Source organism: Strongylocentrotus purpuratus, unplaced genomic scaffold (assembly GCF_000002235.5).
Source record: "Strongylocentrotus purpuratus isolate Spur 01 unplaced genomic scaffold, Spur_5.0 spur5_scaffold_17, whole genome shotgun sequence".
NCBI classification, from domain to species: Eukaryota; Metazoa; Echinodermata; class Echinoidea; order Camarodonta; family Strongylocentrotidae; genus Strongylocentrotus; species Strongylocentrotus purpuratus.
The window spans coordinates 1,105,100-1,117,550 of record NW_022145602.1 but is presented as its reverse complement, the minus strand read 5'-3'; the positions used below and the strand labels follow the sequence as shown (position 1 = coordinate 1,117,550).

Here is a 12,451-nt window from a genome sequence, read left to right as displayed (position 1 = left end):
ATGTAAAAGATGTCAGCCACCTAGAGAAATGATTTACACCAATGAATATACATGTATGCATATACAAACGGGAGGGGGTGGGGGTAGGTTGTTGTTTTATTTCTTATGCACCTGTTCGGTCTGTTCACGATTTTCACAAATACGGCGCCTCTAAATTTAATGTAGGCCTACTCCGCTATAATAATAATAATAATAGTAATAATAATAATAATAATAATAACCTAATAGTCCACTCCAAATTTTATTAAACCGAAACGGAAATTCTTTTTGCCCAATTGAGCGTGAGCCCGGCAGCCACTGAGCAGCGCCAGATCGACGTTGCTCTATCCCTTATTGTTGAACGCCAAATAAGGTAGCAACAACTCCCATCTTTTAACGTCTTTTGGTATGACGCAGCCGGGGTTCGAACCCACGACCTCCCGGTTGTGAGGCGGACGCTCTACTGAGTGAGCCAACACTCCGCTATGCAGTATGCAATCCCTGATTTCAAAGGTAGTATCCGCTAGTGAACAAGGTCATGTAAAATTAGGTTAAAAATAGAGTATTGAATTAAAAATTCAATTACATTATTCCAGCCAGATGTTCTGTGATAGCTTTCCACATTTAAATTGAAAAAGATAATCAACAAAAGTAATTCAAGAATAAGTCGATTTGAAAACACCATACGGCTTGCTTTTACAGTTGATCTTGCCATTGCCCGACCTTCACAATGTATGAGCGTATAATGTTTTAAATCTATATTGTTGTAAAGCGCATAGTCATGCCTGTCTACAATGACTCCAACGGCAAAATAGAATAGCACTGAATAACGGATAAAACAGATAGGAAAGAAAGACCATAATGTTGAGAAGATGTGAAAAGGTGGCGAGAGAACAAAACTGTGTGCAAATTATACGGAGGTTATTTGTTTGCACGGAAAACAAATTTCTAGTTTTGTTTCAGAAAATCATTTCCTCTTTTCATGCAAAAACTAATGGTTTTCAGGGTTACACTAATCAATATGGAGAGAGAAAGAGTGGGAGAGGTAGAAGGAACATGAGAGTCAGAAAGAGAGACATGGCGAGAGAGAGAGAGAGAGAGAGAGAGGAAGAGAAAGAGAGAGGGAGATAAAGAGAGAGAGAGAGAGAGAGAGAGACAGACAGACAGAAGGAGAACCCGAGAGAGAGAGAGAGGGATAGAGCATTATCTAGAGAGAGAGAAAGAGAGAACGAGAGAGAGAGGGAGAGAGGGAGAGAGAGAGAGCATGTGTACATTTGTTTTTAGACAAGACGCGTCTAATAATTGTCTTTTGGGGTCCTCTCTTTTGGAATCCCTTTAGTTGTAATAATTTGTTTTTTACTCTTGAGGAAGGTTCAATTATTAAGAATTTAAAGGTGTTTCATGTAATAGACAAGTAGGAGAGTCTTGGGAGAGAATAGATGAAGCAGGGATTTGTGATCACACGCCCCTGGATGAAGGCTCTCGGGTGATGACCCTGAAGTGTATTGAAGTTAAGAATTTGATTCAATTATATAGGGATAATGAGTTTTTTTTAACAGATAGGGCAGAAGCCACCAGTACATGATTGCGTATTGGATTCATTGTTGTCGTGACCCCTAAGGTACTAGACAACACTATGAACATGACTGACAATGAGAGCGGACAAAATATACAGTTCCTCAGGTAGACAAAGGAACATCCCTTACTGCTATTATGTAAAATGTGTAGAACAGGTGTCACATGCATATTCACCTTTTTACATAATAGCTGTGAAGGGATGTTCCTTTGTCTACCTGAGGAACTGTATATTTTGTCCGCTCTCATTGTCAGTCATGTTCATAGTGCAAATTAATGCAACAGGGAGTGAGTGGTCTCTTTGTGGGTGCTTGCCCTTGGATGCATTGACGGTTTGGAACTAATTGCAGTTGTATATGTTGGGATCCTCCCTATTGAAGTCCGTATTGTTGTTGTATTATTGTTTTATGACACTGAAATGTATGGAAGTTAAAGGTACTATGTCCCATTTGTAGGCCAAAAAAATGAAAAAGTTAAATTCCAACTGCATTTGAAAGATATTACTAATTTAGAACTTCCCTAAAAAAGGTGGGGCTTGAAAATGTCTTCAAGTGGGAAAATAATGACTATAAGTTGTCAAATCGACTTTAGGGCTATAGAGCCCAAAAGTAATAGTCTTGATTTTCAGACAATTGTACCGAATGGTCATACGTTTTATGCTGCGCAAAGATTCAATTAGTTTAATCTTGACCATCACAAGAAGTGGGTTACTGATGTAGACAAAATGCTCATGTACCCTTTACAACTCTTTTCATGTATGTTATTACCAAAGAAGAAAAAAAGCCAGTCAGTCACTCGATAGTGCCTGACAGTGAAGTCTAGCAAGCTACGGGTTTCCTTGCATATTTTGAATATGAGGACACTGCTAAAGTTTAAATTTCACAGATAGGACATACATGACATATTCATAATTCCTGCAAAGTTTTACAGAATTTGAGGTTGGCTGCAAAAGGGACATAGTACCTTTAAGGGTTTGATTCAATGATATTTGATATATGTGTATAGATCAATGAAAATCAATGAATAGTGTCAATTTTATTTCGGTAAATGTTAGAGGTTTAAGGGATAGGACTAAACGATTAGCTATTTGTAATTGGATTCAATCCAAAAGTAAGAAAGGGCCGGGTTGTAGTAATGTTGCAAGAAACGTACAGTACACCAGATATCGAATTGGCGTGGAGAAAGGATTGGGAAGGGCCAATGTACTTTTGTCATGGGCAGTATCAAAGGCAGTATCATGTAAAATTAGGTGAAAATAGAGTATTGAATAAAAAATTTCAATTACATTATTCCAGCCAGATGTTCTGTGATAGCTTTCCACATTTAAATTGAAAAAGACAATCAAAAAAGTAATTCAAGAATAAGTCGATTTGAAAACACCATACGGCTTGCTTTTGCAGTTGATCTTGCCATTGCCCGACCGTGCCTTTACAATGTATGAGCGTATAATGTTTTAAATCTATATTGTTGTAAAGCGCATAGTCATGCCTGTCTACAATGACTCCAACGTGCTCATACTAATGTTTTGTTCTACAGTAATAAGCTTTTGAAGGTTGAAGACATTTACTTTATACAGTTAGGCGCAATTATGTTGGAAAAAATAGACTCATTTGAATTATTCATTGTATTTAATTTCCTTGAATAGCGCCGTTGTCCTCCTCTTGTTTTTGGTCAGTATTCAAATCAAGATTATTTTCCATTTTTCGTTGTGGCATCGTTGAGATGATGTCGCACCTAGGAACCAGAAAGTCTTGAGCATAGGCGCCAGAATTAGGGGGCAGGGGGGGGGGGTGGCAAAACGCATTTTTGCCCCCCCCCCCCCCCCCCCAAAAAAAAATAGGAATTAAATTTCCTAAACATTGCACATATGCCGCCACCTATATTTATCAATGGAGGATTTTTTATATTATAGCGATACGCGCATATCGTGGACATACCATGAGAGAATGGGAAAGCGTGTCTGTTTTTTTGTTGTTGTTATAGGGGTGAGAAGACATGAGCCCCTGAACGCTGGCGTACTGATGGGGAGGGGGGCATTTCTTATTCGATACCACTGATTTACAAATGTTGCTGAATGACATAATTTTCCGGTATTTTTTTCATACCTTTTCATGCGTTTGTTGAAAATTAAATATTCCCAAATTTACAGTCGGGCGAAAAAATATGCTTATTTAGAAGCCTTTATGTCATGGTCTGCAAAACGACTGGGCTCGGGGGTTCGAGGCCCCGTCACTTTTTGAAAAAGTATGTTACAGAGAAAAAGAAAGAAAGAGAGAGAGAAAAAAGAAGTGACCTGCCAATGTCACAAATGAGGTATCAAAATATGCTCATCTGACCGTAATTAAATAGCTAAAACCCCAGAGCTTATATGGAGGCTCTGCCCCCGGACCTCACCAAGGTCCCTAGCTAGATATGGCGCTTCCCTGAATACTCATCTGACCGTAATTAAATACTTAACCCCCCCCCCCCCGTGCTTCCGGGGGCTCTGCCCCCTGGAACCCCACCAAGAGCCCTATAAGGCGGGCCCCTGGATGCTCATCTTATACCGTAATTAAATACCTAACACCACTGAACTTCCAGGGGCCCTGCCCCCTGGACTCCCCGCCAATTAGTGACCTGCCAGTGTCACAAATAAGGTATCTTAATATGCTTATTATGACCGTAATTTAATGCCTAAAAACCCTGAGCTTCCGGGGGCTCATGCCCTGGACCCCACGCCAATTAATTTACGCTCTACCTGATAGTTAATACTCCACTTCGAAAAACATTCCGCCGGGCCTGCATGTAACGTGTAAGACTAGTGGGGATGCAGATTTTTCTTCTGCCCTCCTCCTTCCAAACGTTTTTGCTCATTGTACGCCACTGCCCCTGGAAGGTGAGCCCCCTGGAATGTTTCAGCCCCCTCCCCCCAATCCCAAACTGCTTCCGTACCTTTAAAACAAGGCCGAGTGAATGAAAGGGAGATATGTGCTCTGTATGTGCTAGAGATCTGAGGTAGTAGTGAGAAAGGAAAGGAAGATATAGATAATAAAGAAAGAAGACAAGAGAGCATTTAAATGGAAAGATGATCGAGTGAGGGGAAATGGAAGTTGAGACAGATTAGGCCATGTAAAAAAATATACATGTTTAGCGTCCCCGCCCGCTTCCTTTTTGGGGGCCGCCTCGTATTTGTTTGATTTTTTTTTTAATGAATTTCTTAAAGAAAAAAACATGAAAAACACTGCTAAAATGGATCTATTTCTGATTAAAAAAAAAAAAAAAAAAAAAATGTCGGTGGCCATCTTGAAAAATAGCCCGACTGTCACGGAAAATGTACCGAGCGGCCATTTTGAAGAAAAAAAAGGGCCTCCTCCTTCCTATTTTTCGAAAAAACAGGACGCTAAACATGTTTTTTTTTTTTTTTTTGGCCTTATCGATTGAGGGCCCCCATGTAAAGTGATATTGAGAAAAAACAAATGAAGAAAGGAGACTTTTAAAATCTCTATCAAATTCCTTTCGTTTTTGTCACCACACAATATTTATCATGGCACTGAAAGTTGGTTGGATGGTTTATTTCCCGATAATAATAATGATAATAATATTAGTGATGATAATTATAATTATATTATTGTTGATGATGATGATGATATCAAATATGGTGATGATGATGATATTGATGATAAATTAATCATTACACACGTTTTTCATTTAAAAATTCATACAGCTACTTGAGGTACCCGAGTCTAAATTCCACCTGTGTCAGCTTTGGTCAGACCAGGGTAGATCGAGATACTGTATTTTTAACCATGAAAAAATTCATGTCACAAGAAACTTTGGCCAAAGTTCCAAAAATGTTGTCAGCGTAGATTATGGTGTAGATTAAGGTGTCCAGACGCTTTATTGATTATGTCTGCACAATAGCACAGCGCAACCCATGCAACATGCTGTTAATAAGCCTACCATTTCTAGTGCATTATGTGGTAACGAAACCAACTCGCCGAAATACGGTAAGTTTGAGTACTTCCAAATGTAAGATTTTGCTTTTATATGGCTGATAAATACTGCATATTTGATTTCAAATGTTTCACAAATTGACTTTCAATTTGAGGCTTAAAATGAGTGTAATTTTAATGTTAAAATGGGCAAAGAGTTCAATTCAGTCCCATTTGTTGAAAAATGTGTCTGCATCATGACTTCATGACCATGTCTCATAATTTATGTAGATCTAGGCCTAGATCTCGGCCTAAATTGTATTAAAGCTCATCCTTCTCCTGGGGGTCGTTTGAAGAAACTAACCCCTTGACAGTCATACCTTTGTCCGCGACCTATAGAGATGTCAGGAAGCGGACATCCTTTTTCACAAAACCATGTCCATGATGATCATGATGATGATTGTCTGATTGATGAGCGTCAAAATCATCATGATTAGCCTTAAGGGCTCTCTCGAAATGTTTTTTAATGATCTCGAATAATATCATTAAAAAACATTTCGAGAGAGCCCTTAAGGCTAATCATGATCATGTTTTCGATACCGATAAGGCGATAGATATAGAGTCATGATTGATTGGTTGTTGATAGCACACATGGGTGCATTACTTTCCTGGCCGTGTATTAAAAGCTGTGCTTTTGATTCTCAACATTTCAAACACCACTGTACAAAACTCAACTAATTTAACTCAAAATCGGTACTTTACTCTTTACTTTAGTGACAATTGATGACACCTAACTAAATAAATAGCAGTAAAATACAAATTTTTGGAGCTTTCAGATGTTAGAAAGAATAATTAAAAATTCAATTATGAGTCTACAGTCAACTTTGCCGATCAGTCGCATCGGCATGATTGTGTGCATTTGCGTGTTGTGAGTGTATTGACTATTTCATGTATGCAAATGCTGCCTATTAACACGTAGTGCAGTGCTAGAAGTCAATACGCATTACCATTGACTCTCTATGCTTTGCTGGAGTGGTAATTTGATAGACGATCACTTGTTGTGATGCATGATACCTTCGACTATCGTCATGATCGTCACTAAAAAAATATAGTCTTTGAACTTTGAGTTTGTCATAATCCATCAGATTTTATTGTGATTTTTACCCAAAGAGATTATGAAGCTTAATTTCGCTCAAACTGTTTGAAAAAGTTTAAAAAAAGAAAATGGCAGCACAAATGATACAAACATCCAATTTGCACATACACATGTGTTAAGTTATTATAAATAATGACATCTAACAATTTATAAACGATGAAGCTCAAGTAACCCTGTAAGTTGGGGCTCTGATCGGATCGGAAGATCGGAGCGACACCCTCGCACCTTTGATCGGTATCGGATCGGAAGATCGACCAAAAAAATCAGCTGATTTTTTTTTTTTTTTTTTTTTTTTAATGACGAAAAAAAGAAAGTTTTTGGCTATCAAATGCTCAAAAAAAATTCATGGCTGGGATGATTTTGTCATTTGGAGTTGTTGTAGACCATGTTTGTTGATATTTAGTGCCTTTTCATTGATCGGCGTTCGTAAATTATTATCCGATCACCCCTTATCGGCTCAAGATCGGCCCCCCAATCCGATCATCTGTTACAGGCCTAAGCTCAAGGTTGTTTGGCAACATGACTCGAGGGCCCTAGTTCACACATGAATATTTTGTTGTTGGTTGTTGGACTTATTAAATGTTTTGAGCTTTTTATACAAACTATAGTAGACTCTAGTGTAAATTACTTTTCTTTTCTTTTCTTTTTATTTTGTTTACTTCTTATATCAAATCATCTAAACTCCAGGATGCTGATACTGAGTATCACAGACATTGATCTTGATTCCCCCTGCACTGAGGGACTTCAGTCTGCTGAAAGTGATGAATAACTCTTGAGCCGAGGATTGTCATTGTTCTTTTCCTTGGCCTGGCTGTACAAGCTATTGCTAGAGATTGGAGCTTGGGAAATTGAAACTTCAAGGAGACTGATCAGCTTACCATACATAATGTCAAAAGCAAGGTTTGTCACGTGTAGAACACTTCAATTTGAGCGAATGATAAAAATATGAACAGTAAACTTATTAAAGAGAAGGTTGCGAGTTCTGAGAAGACGTGAAAAATAATATGTGAGCATTATTATGCAAGTGTGGAAGAACATCAGATGCAAAATGTTCCCTGAAAAGCATGGCTCTCCAAATGCTTTCATATTCTAAATACGGCATTTAGCAACATAAAAATTGGGACAGATTTTTATGCAACATGTTCGTGTAGCCCCATATACTTATTTCTGTGTACAGTGCTTGTAACTTTACCAAGACTGGGCCAAATTTCTTATCATTTTGATGATCTTCTAGAACCTTGCAGTGCACATCAATACTTATATGCCAGATGATCAACCTATTTTGATCGATTCCACACCGTTTCTTTCACAATGCAATTGCATGACCAGAACTCAACTTTATATTTAAGAAACCAGTTTCATAGCTCTCTTTGTTAATAGCATCTTCAACTACTTTTCAGTTACTTTTCCAATCATAGCATATTTTCTATTTTGAATCATAAATCTTCGGGAATAAAAAAATTGAGACAGTTTGAGAAGAAAAATGCTACCACATAAAACCCTCTGTATCAATCATAAACTTGCCCAGTAATAAAATTATGAAAGAGAATCGTGAGCGATTCAGCTCTCGAAAGCTCAAAAATACCTCTGGTTAAAAAAACACAACAAAGTACTTCAACAGGAGCATGAGAAAATTGCACTTATACAACACCAAATCCTAAAAGAGCTCCAGCAGACTGAAAATTATTTTTATACTAGAATTGCCTTTCATGTCTGACTTTCAAACTTTTAGTACCTAGTATTATGTTGCTATACTTTTGTTATGTGATCTAGTTTGCATTTTTGTTGTGAAGATGAACAATTGAGTTAAATGGCTGAAAGACAGAGTTTTCAATAATTATGCCATTGTTATTACCGGTATTATAATTACCCCGGTACATTCAAACCTGTTTTTAGCAACCACCTCCATAGAAGGACTACCTATCTACAGAGACCTCATTTTTTTTGTTTCCCTTGAAATTGGTTTATCAATGAAATGTGTACTACAGGAACCTGTACAAAGAGACCACCTGCCTATAAAGACCACTTCTCTTATCTACCTGGAGTAGTCTTTATATACAGGTTTCAGTGTATACACAAATGTCATCAAATGTTCTGTATCCATGTTTTTCTTTTTGTATACAGGTACCCGATTTATCTCCTAGGCAACCCACAGAACAGGGTTTTCTTTACAGATTTCTGTTTGAAGCTGGTGAAGAATAAGAAGCCTCAACCGCCCAACGTTGTTACATTTGAATGTGACCCCCAGTGAGTAGAATTATTGTTTGTATCTTTTATCTGAATTTAGGGGTTCTATTTAGGTGGCTCATAGGGGAAAGTCCACCCTGAGGCAAAGATGTCTTTATTAGAAGCAAGAAAAAGAGGGTACATGTCAGTGAAAATTTGAGCAAAAACCGATAACAATTAAAAAAGTTATGAATTTTTGAAGTGCGTTTAATCAAACTAAAATTGCAAGGTATCCTCCCATTTGCCCTGTACTATTAAAAATAAGATTAAAATTCTATATGTCCCATTTGCAGGCCAACAAAATGAAAAGGTTAAATTCCAACTGCATTTGAAAGACAATACTAATTTAGAACTTCCCTCAAAACAAAAGGGCTTGAAAATGGTTTTTAATGGGAAAATAACGACCATTAGTTGTCAAATCGTCTTAAGTGACAGCCTAACCTTCTCTTTTATGTTTGATTGTCGTTACATTCAGGATGACTAAGTTTGACGTCAAGAACTACCTGGAGAATGTTTATAAGGTTCCCGTGGCCAGGGTGAACACCAGTGTGATCTACGTACCGTTCAAGAGGAACCATAAAAACCAGAGGGTCAAACTCAAAGAGGACTACAAGCTTGCTTACGTCACATTGGTGAGTAAAGCCTCGTAGTCATTCATATATGTTTTGGAACTGCTGAAATGTGCACTGAATGCCAAGTTGGAGGTTAAAAAGAAACAAATGTGAATGCAGCAAAAATGTGGACGCTGTGATCTGTGTGTTGTGATATAAATTGCTGAAAAGAAAAAAAACAGCAACGGACGTGAAATACATGTACCGTATATTCATTTGAATGCAAACTTGGTTCGTCGGTCGGTTGATCTGTATGTTATGTTATGAAGATTTTGTATATGTACTTTATGTATGTGATTTTATTTTGTTGCAGCAATGCTTTGATCGTTGTTAAATTTGGCATGTGTGAACTAGGCCGAACTCGTCGGTCGATCGGAAATCTTCTTCTTTTTTTAAACTCTTTTTTTTCTCTCCCTCTTTGTGCTAATATTACTCAGTTTTGGATGTTTTAATCTTTTTTTTTAACGCCTAATAATGGGACAGAAAATTATACTGCAGTACTACTGACAGAATATCATTACTCCTGAAAACTTAAGCAACAAAATTCTTGTCAATTTGTCATTATTTTTGTGTGTGACATGTTTAAATGGTGCCTGCTCAGTCATCACCAGTGAATTTAGATATCAATATACATTGCCATGTACATTATAAAATGCATGTTACAAGCACTTTCAAACATTGACTCCTTTATTACAAGATTTGAATGTTTTTAAAAATTGAATGGAATTCAACTTTGTCCCCATTATTATATACCGGTACACATTTTAATTTCAGTTTGTACATGTAAGATACCAACCTACACTTGCTACTCTCCACCCAGGTATTAAAATGGGTACCCTGTAGGATGCGACAATCATTGTTGGTCAAACAGGTTTTGAGCGTCAAGTAACGCCTGGCTGGAATGCTACCCAGGGAGTGCTTAGAGAGGTCCGAGATATAAAAGCTGCATTATTAAAAGCTGAATATTATTATTTATATTATTATTATTATGCACCTCTTTCTCTTTTCTTATTGTATTCGAACAGGCTGAGGGCCAGACATTTGAGTTCCCTGACCTCTTCCCAGATACCGAGGAGAAGAAGAACGAAGAAATGGCGGATGAATTGAAGGAGAAGGAGGAGAAGGTTTCTAAAAGATTTGTATCGAGGGGAGGAGTACCTAGCTGGTTTGGCTTATGATAGATAGAACGAGTGACGATAGAACAATATACAATGAAACCTGTCTATAAAGACCGTTCCTTTAGTACATGTTTCAATGAAAAACAATTTTCAAGGGAAACAAAAAATGTGGTCCTTATAGACAGGTGGTCTTTGTAGACAGGAAAGAGTTGTGATTGACAGAACGAATGAGGATAGACGAAGCGAGTGATCTCATCATGAAGGGCAGACGTTTGGTCGACAGTGGTTCTGCAGCAATTGGATATTTTTGGCCGTCAGTGGGAAGACAGTTCCTTTGATAAAGACCGTCTCCAAGCTGAGGATTGGCAAAGCAACTGTAGCGGATAGTGTTGCCATGATGTTCAATCCATTTGCTGTCATTGTTATGAATACGAGAATGTTTGGGAGATTGCTACAAACTTTATTTACTCGGACAGAATTGAAGATTATGATCCTATTCAGACTGTCATAAAAGCTATACTGATCTGTCATTTTTAATAAAGAGAAGTGGAGAGATCTGAGAAGAATCATGAAGTATGTGTGCTCTATGTTGTGAAAACTTCTCGATATGAAGAAATTAAATTCAAAAGGAGCTAAATCCATTGTTGTAACTCGAGAGAAAAAAGATTGGCTACCAGACTTTGTACAGGCGTCTATAGAAAAGTGAAAGAAGATGCATTTTTTCATAATTACTCCCAAAGTTTATCGAAATACTTTTGTTGAAAGATGAGTACCGATTAAACAACGTTCTGATATCAATAACTCAGTTTTCATTAAAAGTGGATTTAGCTCCTTTTGGAATTAAACTCTTCATATGTACATTTAAGTACTGCGTCAGCGATTTCTTTTCAATCAGAGGTGGGGGGAGGGGGGGGGGGAATATAGGATGATTTATTAACCCATTAGCAACTAGAGATTTTGTAAAATGGCCTATTGCTCAATCTGAACAATATGAAACGCTATTTTTCTATGCAGAATCCTACTGAAGACATTGCAAGGATTACACATGTATAACATTATAACGGTAGACCCTAGAATGGAGACTATAGCGTGTTGAAAACGGACAAGCGGTTATGGGCGGTTCAGTGAGTAAAAGGAGGGGCAGTTTAATTGCTATTGGGTCAAGATTTTGTTTCCAGGTTGCATGTATTGAATAAGTGGCGATAAAAAGATATGGACAACAGTGAAACTTCTATACAGGGCGTATCATAATAAAGGATATTGAAGTTTAATGACGATTTATATGAAAACTACTGATTTCATAATCAAGCATTTTATGTCTGTTGTAAAGGACAGAATGTCCTCTTTTTAATGACATCCCGATCATACTACTACTGTCACAGTTGACTGAATAACAAAGCATTGCTGTCCACCATGTGAAAGGTGCACTGTGCCAAGTTTGATAACATTTCCTTCTTAGACACATAATCCACTCATTGTTCAGCATTTCAATATGTCTGGGCTGACACAAGCACTAATCTTTATAATTTATCTGTGAATGCTAACTTGTCACAGTGCACCTTTCACATGGTGGACAGCAATGCTTTGTTATTCAGTCAACTGTGACAGTAGTAGTATGATCGGGGTGTCATTAAAAGAGGACATTCTGTCCTTTACAACAGACATAAAATGCTTGATTATAAATTAGTAGTTTTCATATAAATCGTCATTAAACTTCAATATCCTTTATTATGATACGCCCTGTATAGTGAACACTCAAGAGAGACCGGATACACAGCCTTTATAGGTAGGTTGTGTTTATGTGCAGGTTTTAAAGCTTTAAGTGAGAAACCCTTTACAAGGAAAACAGAAAATGTGGTCTCCATTGTCTTCATA

At 37.5% G+C, this 12,451-nt stretch overlaps 1 protein-coding gene across 1 annotated transcript; it reads left to right on the top strand.

The window, feature by feature from the left end:
• Positions 1-5,452: 5,452 nt before the first annotated feature.
• LOC587414 (39S ribosomal protein L23, mitochondrial) lies at positions 5,453-11,142 on the top strand. The gene is made up of 5 exons (XM_787142.5): positions 5,453-5,540; positions 7,309-7,521; positions 8,746-8,868; positions 9,323-9,479; positions 10,484-11,142. Exons 2-5 carry the CDS (start codon positions 7,508-7,510, stop codon positions 10,634-10,636), a joined length of 447 nt encoding a protein of 148 aa, XP_792235.2. The 5' UTR covers positions 5,453-5,540; positions 7,309-7,507; the 3' UTR covers positions 10,637-11,142.
• The last annotated feature ends 1,309 nt before the right edge of the window (positions 11,143-12,451 follow it).

Bases quoted from the DNA above. Each gene is read 5' to 3' on its own strand.
- LOC587414 (XM_787142.5), top strand. The intron at 8,869-9,322 runs GTGAGTAGAATT...CGTTACATTCAG, and splicing joins ACATTTGAATGTGACCCCCA to GATGACTAAGTTTGACGTCA. The intron at 9,480-10,483 runs GTGAGTAAAGCC...GTATTCGAACAG, and splicing joins AGCTTGCTTACGTCACATTG to GCTGAGGGCCAGACATTTGA.